Source organism: Balaenoptera borealis (assembly GCF_965194805.1).
Source record: "Balaenoptera borealis genome assembly, chromosome: 8".
Taxonomy (NCBI): domain Eukaryota; kingdom Metazoa; phylum Chordata; class Mammalia; order Artiodactyla; family Balaenopteridae; genus Balaenoptera; species Balaenoptera borealis.
Window position 1 is genome coordinate 27,402,971 of NC_138865.1, and position 22,038 is coordinate 27,425,008.

General features: G+C 34.7%; 2 protein-coding genes across 6 annotated transcripts in view; one reads left to right on the forward strand and one right to left on the reverse strand.

Annotated features, from left to right (window-relative positions):
- Nucleotides 1-22,038, reverse strand: part of CENPP (centromere protein P) — a 215,329-nt gene that overhangs the window by 132,294 nt on the left and 60,997 nt on the right. The window lies entirely within an intron of this gene.
- Nucleotides 4,563-20,300, forward strand: OGN (osteoglycin). The gene is given in 10 exon segments (XM_082400950.1): nt 4,563-4,701; nt 4,704-4,756; nt 5,780-5,816; nt 5,819-5,844; nt 5,846-6,028; nt 7,438-7,534; nt 12,885-13,043; nt 15,066-15,268; nt 17,561-17,656; nt 18,466-20,300. Coding segments are annotated over 10 exon segments (1,149 nt in total). The 5' UTR covers nt 4,563-4,577; the 3' UTR covers nt 18,637-20,300.

The following is a 22,038-nucleotide window of genomic DNA, read 5'->3' on the forward strand; positions in this document are numbered from 1 at the left end:
AGCAAGATGACTCTCAGTAAGTTACTTCTTGAAGCCTCCCTTTCTGCATTTCTATAAGGAAGGTGGTTCTCACAGGGCTGTTACAAGGACAAGCAGAGATAGTGTACATACCAAAGCATTTAACAAACTGCATGCCAGTTACAGGTACCCTACAAGCAGTAATTACTGCAGTATGTCCAGCCCAGCAGCCCACTGGATATATGTGCCGCCAGCCATCAGCTGTGCTTCGCATGCCTTGGCGCTCTCTCTGGGACCCTCTAGAATGGAGTTAGCATCTTTCAGGTTCCTTGCAAGGTTCCACTTGTACAAAAGATTAGTAAACAAGACAGAATTTACTAAAGATTTCATTAGGGAGAGAGAGGAGGGAGCTTAAATCATATACCCGCAACAAACATATTCCAAGTCATTATTTGATGGTTCAGCTTTCCAAAGCACCTCTAGATGGCCTACAAGGGTGGGAAGCAGAGTTCCCTCCACCCCTCAAAAGGCACTTGGCTGCCTGGCTCCTCTGGCTAGAGTAGTCAAACTCTTCCTGTCTATTAGGAAGAAGAGGTCACCTCTGCTCTCTCTTTAAAGGCATGTATATATAAACATGTCACAAAATGTCCCCCAGTTGCAGGGCCAAGTAAGGAGGCAGGTTAACAACCATCTTTTGTTACTCAAAAATGTCCAGAGGAACTCATGCTTACCCCAAGTATTTCTCATTAAAAAGAAAACAAAACAAATAACCACCAATGCTTTCCCTAGGAGGATGGAAGAATAAAGTTCTACCTCCTACCAGAGCTGCAAACAAAACCAGATGATATATTTATATCAGGAAAGAAAAAGATGAAAATTCATCAATTTTCTCATTACACTTCAAAGTATTAGCTATATTAGCTCTGAGGCTGTGTGTTTGTGACCACTAACAAATAAATCCAAATCATACCATGAACCCAAGCTTAATTAGCAAACATATTAGAAAGGAAATAAAAATAAAGGATATTTAATAAATTTGCTTACAATAATACTGGTTGAGAATGTTTAGCATGTGTTTAAATATTACCTGAAAACTATACATTTTTACTTTATTCCTCAAGTTGGAACCACTAACCCAAAATGCAGATGTATACATATCATGTAACATACTAAACCAATTCCATGGGGAAAAAAACAGAAGAAATAAACCTGTCTCTTCTGTATACTTTTACTGTAGCAAAGGATTCATATGACCCAAGGAAAGCTAGAACTAAAACCCCAATTTCCTGATTCCAAATCCATCTTTTCTAAATCTTAGAAATAAAGAATAACAGCAGCTGGAAACAAAATTAAATCATAACCGCTAAAAATCCAAAGTTTCTTACATGTTCCAATTTACTAAATAAGTATAACCTGGTATGCCTAGCAAGTAAATAGCACGGCATTTATGGATATGTCTGTCACTGCATGCTTAGGTTGCAAATTTATTATACGTAGACTTATGTACTACTCAGAAAAATTAAAATCACAAATACGATACATTTTTAACATTAACCCTTCTTTATATTGAGTCATAATTCCCCTCCCTTTAAACTTAAGCCTTTAGTCTGGGAAGTACTTGGGTTCGCATCTTTATCTCATTTGACCAAACAACTAGGCTTCAGGCACAGGCAGAGATTTGAGATGGAGATTCAAATCATAGACTTCCCATAAAACCCTAGAATGTTCATTAGAAACAAGTCAGAGGTCATTCCCACACTGAAGGGGAGATGACTACACAAGGCAAAATTCTGGGACACCTTCAAAGATATAAAACCCTATAAAGATACCAAGGATAAAGTGACAGGGTCACCAAGAAAAACTCCACAGAGATAACCCTCTCAATTTTGGATAAATGCCTGCTCTTGAGCCTTCGCTTTCATCTTTTATTACTGTTCAGTGAAAGCTAAATAGTTTTCTACTAGGATACAATAGTTCTTTCTGGAGTAGAAAACAATCTAACTTTGAAACATATTTTGTACTGGAAACTATGTAGTAAAGAATTTGACCCCAAAGAGGGGTTTGGGCTTTGCTGTCAGCTTCTAGGAGGTAATCTCTATCTCTGTTTAGAATGGGGGTTAACACATCCAATCTTAGGGTGGGATGGGCCATACCAAATAGTCTTAGGTTGGCCATGCCAGAAAGACAACCATGTGATTTAGGATGTGTAATATAGTATCAGTCAACCTGGGGGCAGAGTTCAACCATGTGGGATACTCAATCAATTGATCATGCGTATGTAATGAAGTCCCAGTAAAAACTGAACTGTGAGGCTCAGTAGTGCTTTCCTGGTTGGCAATACCCATATTCCTTGTCATACATCAATGCCGGGTGGGTAACGCATCCTGAGAACAATGGAAGCTCTGCACTTGGAACCCTCATAGACTCTGTCCAATGCGTCTCTTCCTCTGGCTGATGTTTATGTGTATTCTTTCCCTGTGATAAACCATAACCATGAATAGAATGGCTTCCAGTGAGTTCCATGAGTCCTAGAAAATTATCAAATGTGAGGGTAGTTTGGGGAACCCCCCAAACTTTCAGTTGGTATAAGAAATGAGGATGGTTTTGGGGACTGTGCTCTCAAACATTAAAGTCTGGCTAACTGTGGGTGGGAACATACATATTTTCCAGTGTAATTCTGAATATTTCTAGAATCTTACCTTGTGTAGTCATCTCCCCTTCAAGTGTGGATGTGACCTCTGACTTGCTTCTAACCAACACAATATTGCAAAGAGATGGCATATATATGATTATGGGTGCATGACTGCTACAAAGAAACTGTGAGATAATAAATGTGTGTTATTTTAGACCATTAAACTTGTAATAAATAACCAATAAAATAGATAAGCAGTGATATTCTTCAGAAATGCAACATTAGAGGGATACTTCTAAAGTGAAAATAGAATCATGTCACTCCCTGGCTTAAAAATCTCTCAGTGGTCTCTCACTGGCTACAAATAAAACTCAAACACCTCAGCAAGGTATAAAAGACTCTCCTTAATCTGACCTCTAGTCCCCTGTCTGATCTCTTAATATGCGCCACCCACCTCATCTCTTCTCTCTCTCCCTCCAAGCTCCAGCCATATACAACTAATTATCCATTTCCTTAATGATCTACCCTCCCCACCTGTGTGCTGCTCCCATTCCTAGAGCACTTCTCCCTCGGCCTGCCCCCCGCCCCCGCCCCCGCCCCTCATTTTCTCTAGAGAAGTCAGTATGGTGCAGCCTCTGTGGCTTCACCCTTTCCCAGGCCACTGCAGAACTCTGTGCACATTTCTGTGTAGCAGGTCTCTCACTGTGCATTCTGTCGCTTGTTTGCTGCCCTTCTTGCTTAACTTACAAACCCTTCCTTTTTGAGGGGAGAAAATGAATTTTGTTTGTCTGAGTTTATTTTTCTGTAGTACTGGCAGAGAAGTGGCACTCAATAAACTTCTACTAAATAAATGAATGCCAATAAAACTATATTTACTGGTCATAATTTTTCAAGAAAAAAATGTTATATCCACAAAATAATTTTCATTAGTACAAAGTGTCAAACTGTGTTCATTAGTAAACCATGAATCTCTAAGATTCTCTAAATCTATTCAACATCTATGCAGTTCATTTCTCAACATCCCATTAAACCTGCCACACAACAGAAAACAAATCAATATCTGCTGTTTCATTATTAGATCTTTTCAAAGATTTTAAGGCCATAAAATTGACAATTTACATCAACCAAAACCAGAGAATATCACAAATAAATTTAAAATAATTCACATTCAGAAAAAAACATGAGTATTCAAGTCTTAGTTTATCCAAGCTTTAATTCAAAAAACTCTAAAGCCAATTTTGAATAGAAAAAGAGAACAAATTAGTATTCTTTCATTTTCTACTTTTTAATAAAGTATTTATCCATATCCATATTTATTGAATTTTTAGCTTAGAGGAGAAAGAAATGTTACCTTGACTGCTAAAAGTACCAAAGAGTGATAAAATTTAAACAAATCTTTAAAGATGTTCACACAGTTATCTAAATACCACTTCAACTTAAAAAAATCAAATTTAATATTAAAATAATTAAAACAGCTTCCTTCATTTAGCAAACAAAAATATATTTTACTATCAACCCCCAAATTATAAATAAAATTTATTTTTAAAAAGCTAATTCTGACACTTGAGTTTTTGTTATATGTAACAAAATAAAGGGGGAGAGGGACCCCAAATGACTAAACTAAAAAATAATTTGTGCTATAACTAATTTCTACACCAGAAACTTTTTAGCTATATACTAATTAAAGTACTAGAACAACATTTTTACTCTTCATAAAATTAAGAGCATAGATTATGCTTTAGTTTGGTGTTTTATTTCGTTCAAAAAGCAGATGTTTTATCTCCTGGGAAAGCATTAAAATGAAAAGCATGATTTTTAAACTATGTCATCTTCATAAACTAATATTCACAAAAACATGAGTATTTATTACACAAGGTAAAAATAACAAAATTATGGTAATCAGTAGAAGCAATCTGAGTACAGCAGTTACAAATATTTTAAGCACAGTTCTCTAGTACAACACACTACATTTCATCCTAGAGAAAGAATGTTGGCAAAGATCTCTACCACATGGAAACTGCTTTTAAAGCTGTTGGGCCCTGAAATTCTATTCAGCAGTTTGAAATCAATCCACAGCTTTTCTCATTCACCCTCCCACTTGGGGCTAATGCAAGCCATGACCATCTACTGAGGAAAACCACAAAAAACTTCAAAACAGCTACAACGGTAGGCTCTTTTTTCACATATTATTTTAAATATCATTTGTTAAAATGTGACATCTAACAATCTTAGTAAATGTAAAGGCCACCTTTCATTTTTTTATGTTTCAGTTACTTTGAACAATTATTTTTTAACAAGCACTTAAGTATACCATTGCATAACTTTAATGTCCATGCAGGCAAGAACAAGGTGTTGCAAAAGTCACAAAACCATGTAATTCTTAATTTTCAACCATTGATTTTTGACAAACTGGTATCTACAATGCAGCACCAGCAACTATGAGTGATTCTGTCTGAAGTTACTTATGAAAAAGTGTAAAATGTGCACCACCAGATAAAATCCAGCAGTGAGCCTAAAAGAATCTTTCCCATTTCATTCCCTCTAAATCTTTGATTAAAGTTCTATATTTTTTCTAGCCTGCAATACTATTTTTGCATTTTTCATAGTTTAAATTTTAAAAGAAATGCTATTAACTAAAAGAAATGATATCTATAAAAATTATAAAACTAAGAAAATTTAAATTATGGCTTTTCCCATATTCTGTACCACTTAAAAGTAAGTGTTAATGACTACTTTTCATAATGTTAAATTTAAAATTTAAATTTTGAAACTGTTCCTGGAACTTGTTTCTGCTCATACCAATACAATCAAGAGTGTGTATAAAGGAGCAAAGTTGAAATATGATATTTTTTAACTCACATGAGACAGGATCATGGGACTTCATTTTAACTGTTTATATTACAGGTATCCTAAGAAGACTTCAATTACAAACAAGTACCTTTGTTCAAGGCACCTAATTATTAAAAAACTGAAATTATCAACATTGCTTGGATATTTGATAGAAAAGGAACCAAAACCATTTTCTGAAACTATTTTTCAGAATGTGGCTGATACACAAAAACGTTTAGCATCTAATTAAAGATCACTAAGGGTTAAATACTTGTTCTCTGGTCCCTACTGCGTATACCCTGCCAAAAAGTCCTCTAAGCTTTTAAATATTGCTTCAATGGTCTACGTTTTTATTTCCAGGGAAAAAGGGAGTATTGTCCCACAGTCAGCAGGCCACTAGCTTATTAACTTCCAGTCACTTTCATTTTTGCTAAAATGAAGACTCTGCAATCTACACTTCTCCTGTTCCTGTTTGTGCCTCTGATAAAGCCAGCACCACCATCTCAGCAGGATTCACGCACTATCTATGATTATGGAACAGATAATTTTGAAGAAAGCTTATTTAGCCGAGATTATGAGGATAAATCCCTGGATGGAAAAAGTATTAAGGTATTTTATTTCTACTCTAAATTTAATTTCTAAAATAGTCGCCCATTTAAATGTATGTTTTTGTTTTTTCTGAATGTGTCTGATAAGGTAAGAGGAAAGGAAAAGCACATTAAATGCTTCAAAATAATTCAAAATAACTGTCCTAAGATGATATTTTTAAAGTATGCATGCTTCCGAAATTAATACATAGAATCCATGATAACCAAACAGTATCTATAGCAACCAAAACATAAGATTTAAGGAAAACTAAAATTTAAAACATAAAATTTAAAGAAAATTAAACTTTAAGATGATCTCTGACCAGTTGAGATTTATATGTTAAGTAATATTACATAATGTCCTATATATGCATATTAAAATAAAATAGGAGAAATGTGTATTAGGAGAAATAAAAATGAATCACCAGCTTAAGGTTTATTGTTTTAGGAAGAAGTGGTTCAAGGAAATAAAGAGTACTGCTTATTTTGTATCTACAGCATTTCACAATAATTCACATATGTCAACTACACAGTATCAAAAAATGAAAACTACTTAATATAGCTTAATTTTTAATCGGTCTTAACAATTCAGACTCCATCACTTTACCAAGTAACTGTAACTGTCATTGTCTACAGGGATGACTTTCATACCACATCTTCATATTCTACTTGTACGGGGGCTAAGTAATTACTTGTGGTTTTACTGGCACACAGAAATGAACACTGGGAAAGGAAAAAGTTAATACAGCACATAAGTATCTGTTGCCTGCCTACCGTGTGTCTGTATGTGTGTCTCTCTCTCCCTCTCTCTCTCACACACACACACATACACACACACACAAATGGAAAATGAGTAATGCAGCCAAATATATAACAATGTTGATTGCTTCAAAAGTTCTCCACTATAAATAAGATGACAAAGATTTTAAGACTGAACAGTTATAATTGCTTCTTTCTTTTTTTTAGTACAGATGAGCAAATGTTAACACTACAATTTCTTTCAATGGAGTTCGTTAATATGCTAGTATTATTATTATCACATATATATAATATAGGTATATATAGTTATAGCTCAGGGAGAAAAAAGGCCCACTATAACAACAAGTCGTTGGCTCACATGGCTGATTTGAATCTATCAATCAGTTTAAAGAATACTTTCAAAAATCTCCTGGTCCCTAAAAAGTAGTAAGTAAAAAGTTATCTGCTTCTTCTCTTCACATTGCTTTAGGAGTCTCTCTAACTTAATATAAATGCAGGGACCAAGATATTTGCGAAGTGGAGTAGAATTCAACGACATTTAATAGACAAATGGAAAGGGGAGAGGCTGTTCAACCAGAACACTTATAGGAGAATGTTGTCTGTAATCCCTCAGTTTTACAGTCCAAATTGGTCTTTGTCACACCTGATAATAAATGTTTATTTTTTCAATAGGAAAAAGAAACTATGATAATAATACCCGATGAGAAAGGTTTTCAATTACAAAAAGATGAGAGTATAAAACCATTATCCCCCAAGAAAGAAAATGATGGTAAGTATGAATACTCTATCATCAAATTTTTTTAAAGGAGCTTTAAAAAATAGCTTATAATGGAACTTTATTCCTTATAGTAATCAAAAATTGCATCAGGATATAGTAGATCCAAACAGTGGAATTTTATCTCTAATGATAAAGTCAAACAGGTATATTGTGAGTTTTCATCATTTGCCATCCCACATTATGAGTGAGAAACGTGGAATAGGAACATTCAAGAACAAAGTTTAGCCTCTACAAAGTGTGTGCTTCTGTCTATATAAAATCAGTTGAAGAAATACTTGTTAAACACCAGTTATTTTCAAATACTATGTAGCCTGAGTATAAAGTAAATAAAATATAATTCTTGCCTTTAAGAAACTCACAGAAGAGAGACATAGTTATAGATATAAATAATTATAATGTACATTTCAATTAAAACAATAGAAAACTTATAAAATTACAAAGTCCTACTTATTAGTTTCTATTTGGTTTATTCTTGCTCTATCACAGAACATTACTTCACATGACAATATGAAAAAAAAATCACACACTAATCTCTATATTGCTACAATAAAATTAAAATGTACAAAACCAGAAAATATATCTTAAGAAATTTGAGAAGTATCATAGTGAAAGTAGACTTGAAGAAATGGAAGGACATTCTTTGCTCTTGAATAGGATGATTTAATATCATAAAGATGTCAGTTCTCCCTAAATTTACAACAATGAACTTCTTTAAAGAGCTGGTAAGGCTGATCCTCAAGTTCAGAAGGAAAATCAAACCTGCATGAAATCACCTATTAGAACATACTTTAAAGCCTGCATACTTAAAATAAGTGTAATACTGGTGCATGAATGAAAGTCCACAGACAGAAAGAAATACATGTAGAAATTTAGTAAATAATAAAGGTAACATCTTTAATCACTAAAGCAAAGATGATATTTTAAAAAACTGGGGCTGGGACAACTAAGTAGTCAACTGACAAGGGATACAATTAGATCCCTATCTTACACAGAAAAACTCCAAATAAATTAGGGTCTAAATGCAAAAAGTGAAACCATACAAATAGTAGAAGATAACCTGGGTGTGGGGTATCTCAAAATCCAGAGACGATAATATAGAAAAGATCAATAAATTTGACTCTATAAATGAAACATCTGCATGGCAAAAACCATCATAAGCGAAGCCAAAGGCAACTGAAAACTGAGAAAAATATTTGTAATATATATCACTGATAAAGAGTTAATATCTCTAATTTCTAAAGAACAAGTAAAAATCCAGGAAAAAGAAACTGATCAAAAATCCATTGGAAAAATGGGCAAAAGATATGAACAGACAATTCACAAAATGATATAAAAATGACCCTTAAACACATAAAAGGTGTTCAATCTCATATGTAAGTTTAAATTATGTTGAGATAAAATTTTTTAACCTATCTGACAAATATATTAATATATTCCATTGGCAAAGTGTAGGGTATCAGACACTGACATACGTTGCTGGTGGTAATACAAATTGGTAGAATGGACAGGAATTTGGTAATATCTAACGAAACCTAATATGCATTTACTTTGTGACACAACAATTGACTTCTAGGAATTCACCCGAAAGATATACCTCCAAAAGTAAGAAAACACATATGCAAAATCTCTGAAGCATTGCAAAATATTGGAAACAATCTAATTATCCATACATTGAAGAGTGGTTGAATAAAGTATGGTACGTCCACCCAGGGGAATACTGTGCAGTTGTAAAAGTGAAGGAGGATGATCTCTGTAACTAATATGGAGTGATTTTCAGAAGAGATTATGTGAAAAAAAAAATGCAATAGAGTATCTACAGTATGCTGTCTTTCACCTAAGAATGAAGGGGATGTAAGAGAATATACATACATCAGCCCACTTTGTGAAAAGAAATTCAAGAAGGGGAATTAAAAAACTGAGACTAGTTACCTATGGGTTACAGATGGGACTAGGGGTGGAAAGGAGGGGGAGATGGTAACTAGGGGTACTGGGGGAAGGTGTTAGAACTTCTTGGAGTATACACTTGTTGTGTAGATTTGATTTTAGAATGTTATATTCACATAAGCAAACAAACAAATACATTTATAAATAAAACCAACTAGGATAAGATAAAAAGAACCCAAATTGGCAAACAAACAGAAAAATAGAAACTTAACTGCATTTCAAATCAATAACATACCACACTACAGGGGGAAAAATCTAATCGAAGTAACCCTTAAACACAGTATTTTGACTGTATACTTTCAGGCTAAAGACAAAATAAAATAGGCAAATACTAAAATCCTAGTGGGTAGGTTTGTTTTCCATAGTATTATAGGTTAGCAATAATGAAACTACTTAATGTGTGTTCTGGGACTGAGTAAAGTAAATGCACAGTGGATCACGAGAGCCAGGTTTCTCATTGTCAGAGAAGGGTGTTACAAATATGGTAAGGGGTAAGGCTAGAATGAACACTGTGGAGATGGAGTGGAATGAAAGATATCAGGATCAACTCCTGGTTTGTATACAGAGATACAGAAATAGATATATACATGTTTGCCTCCCTGTATGAGTGTGTATGTGAAAATATGCATATGATGTGTTTATGTTTTCATATGAGCATATGACACATATATACATGTATATATGTCTGCATGTGTGTACTTGTGTATTATTATGTCCATGTCTATATACATATACTCGTGTGTATGTATGTGTATTATATATGAAGAGAGCGCCAAATAAAAATACATATATTTCCCAGGCCTCTTTGCTGAAAAAGCCCAGAAGCAATGAGATCCCAGGAGCAATGAGCACATCCACACCCAAATGTTGGTTTCTAAATACCATTCTCCACTAAAAGGGACCAGTACTCCTGGAAATAATAGCTGATTTCAGGCCTGGGGCAAGGAAAGGGCAAGATTGGTCTGGGACATCTTAGCATGCCAGAAAATAAGTAAGTTCTCAAAGAACAGTGGGGACAACTAATCTTTAAAATTAATCAAAATATAAAAAATACATAGGTATAAATGTGTAAAAGATGTACAAGACCTGCTCATTGAAATCCAGACAATATAAAGGGATCAATTGTTATTCATTAAAATAAAAAATGTTTGCTCTTCTTTTTTTTTTTTCTGGCCCCACCATGCGGCATGTGGAATCTTAGTTCCCCAACCAGGGATGGAACCTGTGCCCCCTGCAGTGGAAGCGCGGAGTCTTAATCACTGGACTGCTGGGGAAGGCCCCAAATGTCTGCTCTTCAAAAGACATTGATAAGGAAATAAAAAGACAAGCCACAGACTGAAGGAAAATATTTGCAAAACATAAATCTGACAAATGATTTATATCTACAGAACATACTTTTATAATTCAAAAATAATAATACAAAAACTTATTTAAAAAAACAGGCAAAAGATATGAATAGACACTTCACCACAAAAAAATATGTGGATGGCAAATAAGTATATAAAAAGATGCTCAGCACATTAGTCATTAGGAAAATGTAAATTAAAACACGCGATACCACAACAAACCTTACTTGAAAGGCTAAAATAAAAAAGTCCAACCATACATACCAAATGTTGACAAGAATGTGGAGCAACTGGAACTTTCACACACTGCTAATGAGAATGTAAAATGGCACAACCACTTTGTAAAACAGTTTAGGACATTCTTCAAAATGTAAAATACATACGTATAATAAGACCCAGCCATTCTACTCTTAGGTATTTATCCAAGAGAAATGAAAGCGTTAAGTCCATACATAAATGTTCATGGCAGCCTTCTTTGATATAGCCAAAAACTTGAAACAACCCAAATGTCCGTAAGAGATGACAGTATAAATTGTGTTTATTGAGACAATGGAATAAATTGGAATGAACTCAGTAATAAATAGGAATGAATTACTGATACATACAAAAACAGATGAATCTCAAAATAATTATGCAGAGTGAAAGAAGCCAGACAAAAGAGTGTATACTGCATGATTCTTTTGATATAAAAGTTTCAAAAATGCAAACTAACATATAATGACAGAAAGGAGATTAGTGGTTGCTGGGAGGGAGAAATTACCAAAGGGCATGAGGAAACTTTTGGAGTGATGGATATGTTAATTATCTTGATTGTGGTGATGGTTTCATGGGCATGTACACATGTCCAAACTTATAAATTATACATATTAAATATGTGCAACTTACTGTATATCATGGAACCATAAAAAGGCTGTGGGAGGATAAACAGAGCTTAAGAGTTCTCACTGACTAATCTGTGACAATGTGATTATCAAAATAAATAAGACAGTAACGTATTATGGGATACGTTCCCCATGGAATGAGGAATTCATAAGTTCATACTGACAGAAATAAACAAATAAGAAGGGAATGGTCCACCTTATATCAGAATGCCAACTAACAAATGTAGAAGAAATGATGGAATTAGAAAATAATTGGCAATTATCCTAGTAATAAATGATTCAAGTAAGAATCTTCAACAGATGATAAAACTAGAGGGTGAAAGTTTGATGACAAACCTGATGTTTAGAATCTCAAAGTACTCCTCTAGAAGGTACAAATTACAAAGTGAAAACAGTAATTTTACAGAGTGAGAACCATGGCAGATACTAACTGAACCAAGTGACCGAAGACAGCATCATAAGGAATGAGACAGATACATGACACTGAGGATGTAACATTATTTCCATGGTATTCCTGCCAAAAAATGAGGAACCTCATATAAACCCTAATTGAAAGACATTCTGCAAAATAAATGCCCTGAAAATAAAAGTTTTAAAAAATTCAAAAATTTCCTAAACAGTAAAAGGTATGAAAAACAAAGACTAAGGAACTGCTGCAGGTTGAAGGAGATGAAAGATGCATGACAAGTAAATGCAATGAATGACGTAGGGTACAATAGGGACTCTAACAGTGCCCATGATGACTCCAATTTTTAAGTTAATAGTTTGCTTATTTAACTAAGTGGTTTCTAAACTCATTAGAAATGTGTTTGCACCACTCCAAGTGATAAATCAAGCTAATATTTACCTTAAGTCCTGCTTTATGATTTTTGATACTCCAATGAAAAAATGTAACTGTCAATCAATTCAGCAATTAAATGATCACTGCTAAAACAGAGAGGAGAATAAAAGAGATTGTGGATTACAGAATTTAAAATAAAATTCTGGTGAGTTATCAGATACAATATAGATTACTAGCTATCATGGCCATAACGTCTTTCCTGTTATCACCCGTAATTCTGTAAAGGATCTTTTCAAATTGGTAATAACATTCATGATAGCAAGGATTTTAACACTAGAGGTCAAATATTTTTAAACTACTGATTTTTATGATTTTGTTTCCCAATTTAGAAATGCCCACATGCCTGCTATGTGTTTGTTTAAGTGGCTCTGTATACTGTGAAGAAGTTGACATTGATGCTGTACCACCCTTGCCGAAGGAATCAGCCTATCTTTATGCACGATTCAACAAAATTAAAAAGTTGACTGCCAAAGATTTTGCAGACATACGTAAGTTAATTTTAAATAAGATATTAGTGTTAACTCGTGTTAGTATTTAACTCATATAAACACAAGTTTCTAGGTACCTGTGGCCTATCACATGTACGGTAGTGACTGTTGAGGTATTTTAAGTATCCACCACACTTCACAAAAATCCACTGGTTTACTGGTGAATCTCCTTTCCATTCAGATGTTCCTGTCATCTTTCTTTACTGGTGACTTCGGAGTCTATGTTGACAGCCCATCTAACATATGGGCAACTATATCTTCTCAACCCCAATATTTCAAGATCCATTTGCCTCAGCCAGTCAGCAGTACAAATATAATCAGGATATTTCTCCAATGACAATGTTTTATTTTCTACCTTCACTATGAAAACATAGAAACTGCTTTTTCTTACTTTAACTCATGGTTCTTAAATCTGGCTGCATATTAAAGTATTTTTGATACCAGGTCCTAGTCCCCAGAGATTCTAATTTAGGTCTCTAAATTTAGAGGCCCAGGTGTTGTCATTAACCACAACCAAACTCTTCAGATGACTCTAATACGGAACTAATGCTGAGAGCAGTACCATTTAACTCCTTCCCAGATCATTAAAAATCTTGGACTTCTGGTGTCCAATCAAAGCTTACAACAGCTGCCAGGAGGGTGTTGCCATGAGCACACCAAAATCCCCTACTTCTGCAGTATGAAGTCCAAGTCTGGATCACTAATCCGTCATAAATTTTCTAGATTCCAATGCTGTCAAGGGCTTCTGAAGAAAGTCACACCAAGAAATGCACACTGGCCCCACTATACATTTACAAGATTAGCCATAACTGAATTCATGCTGTCACCAGTAGCTCCCAACTGACTGAATACAGTTGTTCCTCTTTTGTGGATTCCATGTTTTCAAACTCACCTACTTGATAACATTTATTTGTAACCCCCAAAATCAATACTTCTGGCACTTTCATGGTCATTCGCAGACATATGCACAGTGGCAAAAAATCTGAGCCATCCAGGATAGGCTGAATGAGATGCTTGGCCTTTTGTTTCAGCTTTTATACTGTAAACAAGTATCCTGTTTACAGTCTACTTAGTGCCACATTTTTCACATTTTTGTGCTTTTTGCTGTTTAAAGTGCTCCCTAAGTATAGTGCTAAAATCCTGTCTAGTGTTCCTAACTGCAAGAAGGCTGTGATGTGCCTTACAGAGAAAACACATGTTAGGTAATCTTTAAGTGTGAGTTACAGTGCTGATGGCTGTGAGTTCAATGTTAATGTATCAACAATATATACTAAGTAAGATGCGTTTAAAAAGAAACACACATAACATTTTCTACTGACTGGCTGATGAAAATGTGTGATGAGAGGCTCTAACCCTGTATATTCCCTAGGAGCAATGGTTCCATATTCACTAATTCAGCATTTGCATTGACTTTATAGACATGACCACCTTGAATAGTGAGAAGGGACCATATTTTCTAATCATCCCAGACGGACAAAAGTGATGCACACATAAATACACATATTGAATTTCTCTCTCAGTATGCATTACGGTAATAAATTAGGGAACATTTTTGCCTTTATTGTTGTCAAGCAATAAGGCATGGAGAGATTAAGATAAGATATCCACAGTCACAATACAACAGGCTGGCAAAAAATCCAGAAATATTTACATGATTTTATTCAATCAGATGTAATGCTTACTTTCCATAATTTGCAACAAAGAGTTTCTTTCAAACTACTTGAGCATACTGAGAATTCAAACAAAAAAGGATGGAAGGACTCTATTAATTTTAAGTTCCCTTCCAAACCTGAGATTTTAGAACTTCAGTGAGAAACACCATCAGTGTCAAGCACAGAGTAGATGCTCAGTGTTCAACAAAACTTACTGAGCTACTAATTGTAGACACTCTGCTAGGCACTAAAAATAAAAGACGTTTGAATGACTTGATAAACAAATGCTTTTCCTCAGTCCAGACAATTAAGAATTTAACTTCATATATTTTTAAAAATTTTCTTATTTTTTGTATATTTTTCCTTCAAGCTAACTTAAGGCGACTTGATTTTACGGGAAATTTGATTGAAGATATAGAAGATGGTACTTTTTCAAAACTTTCGCTGTTAGAAGAACTTACACTAGCTGAAAATCAACTACTGAAACTTCCAGTTCTCCCTCCCAAGCTTACTTTATTTAATGCAAAATACAACAAAATCAAGAGTAGAGGAATCAAAGCAAATGCTTTCAAAGTAAGTATTTTATAGTATGACTGAGCACAATATAAAAATATCAGTTATACAGCCAATAATAACATGATAAAAGAAAAAGAAACTATGGTCTAGAATTTTGTTTTAAAACTATTTTAATGTAATAAATGAAGATATTATTTACATGATAAATAGTGATACTACTAGGCTTATTCAGTCTAGTTTATGCCTGTACCTCACTTAAAATACCTTTATCTTGTTTCATGGGACTACCTGGTGTCACATCTTTTTCCCTTGTTCACACAGCAATATTTATTTATACAGACAAGGTTTGCACTCTCATGGCACCAACAGTCTGCAAAACCTCAAAATGGGAGTGTTCCTGTGTTTCTTTTTTCCTTACAATATTAGTAATTTACAAACACCAGAAAAAATCATGTTCTAAAGTAAACACTGAATTTTATTTTTAATACTTAAAAGTATTAGACCATAGAATTCTGTAGGTAGACATTCTTTTGAATTCTGTGATGGCACCTAATACAAAATTCTGTATGTAGTAAAAATTACATATATTTCTTAATTTAGTAAATCAAGAAAATAAATGCACGTGAAAAGGGCAAGGTGATTTACTCTGATTTAGATAGCCAGGTTGTCTCAAAATGCAGAGTCTACAGGGAAGCAACCTCAGCCCAGGACTTCCATAGCTCTGGTGTACTCATTCCCAGTCCTGGAAGAAACCCCAGATAAAAGGATGAGACAATCACGCTACTGTTGGCAACAGAAGACCTCGTTAAAAAGGAAGGTTTGTAGCTCCTTATGACAACTCCTAGCAGTTCTTCAGAAGTTAAGGGACTCTTAGGGGACTTTTAAAAACTGGACTCACTTTAAAAACAAAAAAATGCTTGTAATTTGAAGATATGCAATTTGAGCAGGTAAACCTTTGAATAACTGGCATGTTAAAGACCTACAGGAGTAGGGACTTCACTGGTGGCACAGTGGTTAAGAATCCATCTGCCAATGCAGGGGACACGAGTTCGAGCCCTGGTCCGGGAAGATCCCACATGCTGTGGAGCAACGAAGCCCATGCACCACAACTACTGAGCCTGCACTCTAGAGCCCGTGAGCCACAACTGCTGAAGCCTGTGCATCTAGAGCCCGTGCTCCAGAAGAAAAGCCACCACAATGAGAAGCCCACACACCGCAACAAAGAGTAGCCCCCACTTGCTGCAACTAAAGGAAGACCACGTGCAGCAACAAAGACCCAATGCAGCCAAAAATAAATAAATAAATAAAATAAATTTATAAAACAAAACAAAACAAACAAAAAAGACCTACAGGAGCTAATCAACATTTCACAAAAGGAATGTTTGAATATTTTGGATTTTACACGTGGATTACAGAAGGGATTCATGACAAGTTGGCATGAAAATGATAAACTCAGATATTTTCTAGTTTTGCTTAATGCCCTAGGCTGCCAAAGCCACTGGTAAAATCAGGTTACTCTAATCCATGTTAAAGAGGCCCACTGGGGAAGACAGGAGCTTGGTGCCCATATGGTGAATTGTAGGATGCTTAAGAAAGGATTAAAATAACAGCAAATTAATTCTAAAAAAAAAAAAAAAAAATACCGAATTCTGTCACAGGATGCGTATCAAAGGTAAGGTAAAAGATTATTGTCAGGGGAAACTACATCTTGAAATCATATTATAAAATTATACACAATAATGGATTACTGATCATGAAGAGTAATCCAATGTAGAGTCCTTGGGGCATAAAAAAGTCATACTTAGCTACGTATTTAATAAACTGCTTTGGGAGACATCTTACTAACAAGCATACACATCTCTTAGGAATATTCATTTTACTACAAATTGGTGGAGCTGAAATGGAAAGTTCTGAAGGTTCAAGAGAGGTTATGGCAGTACCAGGATGCAAATACAATCCTGCATAAGAATTAACCTTATTACCTGCTCCCAAGAGAAATTTAAAGGGCCCCAGAAATTGGCATGAGGGCTGAGGCTGAATATGATGGTATTCAGAAGTGAGATGAGTGGACAGAAATGTGGGGATGCATCAGGGCTCTACTGCCCTTCGTAAAGGACCAAATATACTACTTGTAAAACCAAAAACACCAAACAACAACAACAACAACAAAACAAGCAAAAAAATCCCAACAAACCTAAAACTACCATACCAATGATTAATAGTATTGATATGTGTCTATATCTATACCTATGTATTTATACATATGTATATGTGTGTATATAGCTTGAATCATGTGAAGAAATGCAATGAGTTCAATAACACTTAAGCAAAAGCACCTTTTCCTTACAGAAATTGAATAACCTCTCCTTCCTCTACTTGGACCACAATGCCCTGGAATCTGTGCCTCTTAATTTACCAGAAAGTCTGCGTGTAATTCATCTTCAGGTATGATTGCTCCTTTCACATTATCTGGCTTTAATTCAAATTATTATGGGTCAATCTTACGATTCATTAGGAAGATCACTTATTTACATGTAAATTTTGCCCATCAAAAGTATTAATATTTAGCCAAATGCTCTCTCCTGCCCAGAAGCCCTAGTTCTATCCAGAGTACAACCAAAGGACCAGTAACAAGAGGTGTGAGGTCTGCTCTTATAGTAGGATTTGTCTCCAGGTGTGCACTTGGCATCTCCTAGTTAACCTGACATGTGGATTTGAAGTTAGGGGACACTAAGACCTCTGGTTTATGTTTCTTTCTCCAAATAGCAGTAAACACTTGCTTTTGGAGACTTCCCAGCTGACCTTATTGTCCAACATCAACTTAGGGTAATAGAAAAGTGAAAAGGGAATAAAAATAAACTAAAAGTGGTCTTTTACCATCATAAGAATTCCCATTTGTTCTTTTTATTTCTTTAAAGTATATTTAAGGAAACAGTACCCATTTTGAGTTGACACTCTAGAATAGGATACTTTATCCAGCTATTATAATCTTATTTATACTCAGAAATTTCTGTTATATGGGTTTTGCTCTTAGAAATAGCCAGTAGTCTGTTCTTCCAAAGTAATACTGTAGACTTTAAAAAGGGAGGCTCAGATTGCTCAGCAAGGGTTTTTATTACCATGAAGATATATGCACAGTATGTACAATATTTTAAAAATCACTTTTTAGATAAAATATTCTGTGAGATCTCATTACACAACATACAAAAGAATGATTTCGGGTTTCTAAACAATTTTTCCCTTTTATTTTCTAGTTTAACAACATAACTTCAATTACAGATGATACATTCTGCAAGGCTAATGACACCAGTTATATTCGGGACCGCATTGAAGAGATACGCTTGGAGGGCAATCCCATCATCCTGGGAAAACATCCTAACAGTTTTATCTGCTTAAAAAGATTGCCTGTAGGGTCATACATTTAACCACTATCAATGCAGCACATAAGCTAAAGTACACACATACTTATAATCTGTCTCAACAATGTCTAAAGGAGCTTAAGTATTTAATATTAATTTTGTATCCTACTATGAAGGAACTTATGTTTTAAGCAAAGATGTTCAAAAAACCTTACATATAACAACGAGCAAAAAGTAAGAGTGAATCTCTAAGTTCAAAACAAAGTAATGTGAAAATATTTGAACAGCATTACAAAATCCCCGCAGTTTATACTAGAGTACCATTTAAAAGGTATGTTTTTATATAAATACCCACATTTAAGACGTATTATGAAGTGAAAGGATAAGTCCAAGAAACTTTCAACTGTTTGTCTTTCCGGGCTTCCACTGGATCCCTAAAGCATTTAAGGCATATGTTCCAAAAACTTTGAAAAGCTAAATATTTCCAGGGATCTCTCACTTTTCTTTTATCATTCATACATTATTCATTATGAAGCAGGAACTCTGTTTTCTTTCTATTAAGGCAGCTACTATATTTTTACTTAGCCTCAGAAATAGGAATATAGTCTCATACCTAGGCAAAACTTTCCAAATAAAGCATAATTTTACTCTCTGATAAAGAGCTAATATAGTAATGTTCAGTTATTCTGCTTTGTGATCACACAATTAAAGGCTTTAGTAAAATAGTACAAAATTTTCTTTAATCTAAATATTAACATTCTAAGTCCACCATAAAACATTTTAGGAAGCCAAGCACATCAAAATCAGTATGCTTATAAAAAAACCTGAAAGTCCATCCTGTTTCTCAGAACATAGCCATAAAATTCTCCACTGTAAAGGCTTTCAATTATGATATATACTGCAAAATATTTTCTTTTTATACTATAGGAATGAGAATCTCATCAATAAATTTATCCAAATGTAAGACATGAAAACAAAGTGAATTCTGTGGTGTTACTACTACACACCACCTTCCCACCCACGCATACACATCCATGTTCTTGAGAACAGACCACACATTCACAAGAAAGCATCTCAGCAACATTTTCTAGAGACCCATGATTAACTGGTATGTTTAAAGATGAGAATTCATCTTCAATCTAATAGTGATGATAAAGTTCCTAAAATTACTTTCCTCTTGCGCAAACCCCACTCAAAAGTCTTAGTTTCCACAATGCTTTGGGGTTGCATATAAAATGATCAGTGCTTTAGAAACAAGAGTCTGAATGTGTATATAAAAATTGCCGACATTGTTTCCAACATAAATTATGCACTAGAATCAAGTTGGTCTCTGTATACTATTCCCAGAACAAACACTATTGGTGGTTTTCCATTTGCTTCTGTTTTTTCCGTACCTAGAATGACCTCCTATTTTTCAATTTTCCCATTTGTCAAGGTTGACCCCAAGATGAAATTTTTTCACTAAAACACCTGTGATCTCTTAACGCCACAATAATTACTGCTACAACACTAACGTGTTCACTGATTTTATTTTGGTAACTGGTAACAATAACTATTATACTGCTTTCTCATTTTGTGTGCGAGCCTCATTTCTCTGTGACTGAAAGCTCACTGAGCGCATTGAACACATCCAATATCCCCTTTATACATTCAAAGTGCTAGCATAATAGTGAGCACATCTAAATTGAATATATAGTAAATAGTGCAAAATAAAATCCATTTAAACAGAAGGGCTCTGTTTTATTTGGAAAAATAGAATATTTAAACTATCACAATCTTGAATAAATCAATAGAAATAAATTGTAACTTCATCTGGAAAAACAAACTTAATAAAGGATTGCTGAGTGGTGGAACCAACACTGGGGAAAGGGGTCAGTAAAGACTTCCTTCCCATTTCCAGATGTCAGAATAATAATGTATTCCTATGTTCTTTATATTACTAAACTTAAAGGGGAAAAGCACCATAAAATAACTCACAAATTTTAGAGAATTTAAAAGCCAGTGGTTTATATAAAATAGCAATTAGGAAAGAGCACTGGTTTAAAAGTCTGAATTATGGAATTATCTTAAAAAATAGTTTTGAGACTTCTAGATAAGAAGATATGAACCTAGGTACCCAACAACCTTATATACACCCTTAAGTCACAAATAAAATAATGAAGTAAAATAATGCTGATCCCCATTATCTTAAATAGATATTGCTTCATTCTTGACACTGATAATGAAACAGAGGATTAAAATTAAAAATATTTTACCCCTACAAACATTCCTGAAAGAAACTAAACAAGATATGCATAAATGGGAAGACATCTTGTGTTCATGAATGGAAGACTGAATAGTTAATATGTCAGTGCTACCCAAAACAACTTCAAAATGATAGGAACAGAGTAAAGGGACAAAGCAGGTGATTAAATAGTTAATCCCACTAGGGGACTGTAAGTAAAGGAAAAGTATGGGAGACCCCTGTAAGTTAATGATCGCTCAAGAAAGCAGGTTTGCTTAACCACAAAACCAAGCATGCCTGCTTAGCAACAAAACCATGCAACAGAAACATGAGACATGCCCCAAACAATATACAATGGTGGCATGAGACCCACATCCTGCCCAGTGAGCTCAGTAAGTTAATGACCCCTAGGACATGCTCTCTGCACATATAAAAAACAATAATTTATGGAAAAGTGACATTTCAAAGTGAAAGACCCTCATTGTATGGAGACCTGAAATAATATTTCCATAGCGCCATGACAGTCCTGGCTTGACCACGTAGGGACAAGAAAACTCCCCTGTCCAACCTGGAGGACTAGCTGATGATGGAAACTTAACATCTACTCAAGAATGAGGAAGAAGGTGGTCTTTTCCTCCTCCCCACTTTTCCTTTGATTATAAAACTGTAGCCAACTAAGTTCTCAGGGCGCAGCACCCTCTAGCCCATCTGCTTTTAACTTACCTATCACTTTGTCTCTTGCTGAATTCTTTCCACGATGAGACATAAAGGACTGGAGCTCCTTGGAACCCCCCGAAACGCCACCTAGTGGTTTCAAAAGCAATCCCTAACAAACTCCCAACGACATTTTTAAAAGAACTGGGAAAACCCACCAAAATTCATATGGAATCTCAAGGGACTCCAAACACCAAAAAGAAATTTGAAAGGAAGAACAAAATTGGAGGATTCACACTTCCTCATTTCAAAATGTAACTACAAAGCTACAGTAATCAAAAGTGTGATACTGGCATAAGGAGAGCCGTACAGACCAACTGAATAGAATAATGAATCCAGAAACAAACCTTTGCATATATAGTCAAATGATTTTTGACAAAGGTGTCAAGACCACTCAATGAGAAAAGGACAGTCTCTTCAGCAAGTGATGCTAGGAAAACTGGATATCCACATGTATAAGAATGAAGTTGGACTGCTGGCTTACAGAATATATAAAAATTAACTCAAACTGGATTAAACACCTAAACTTA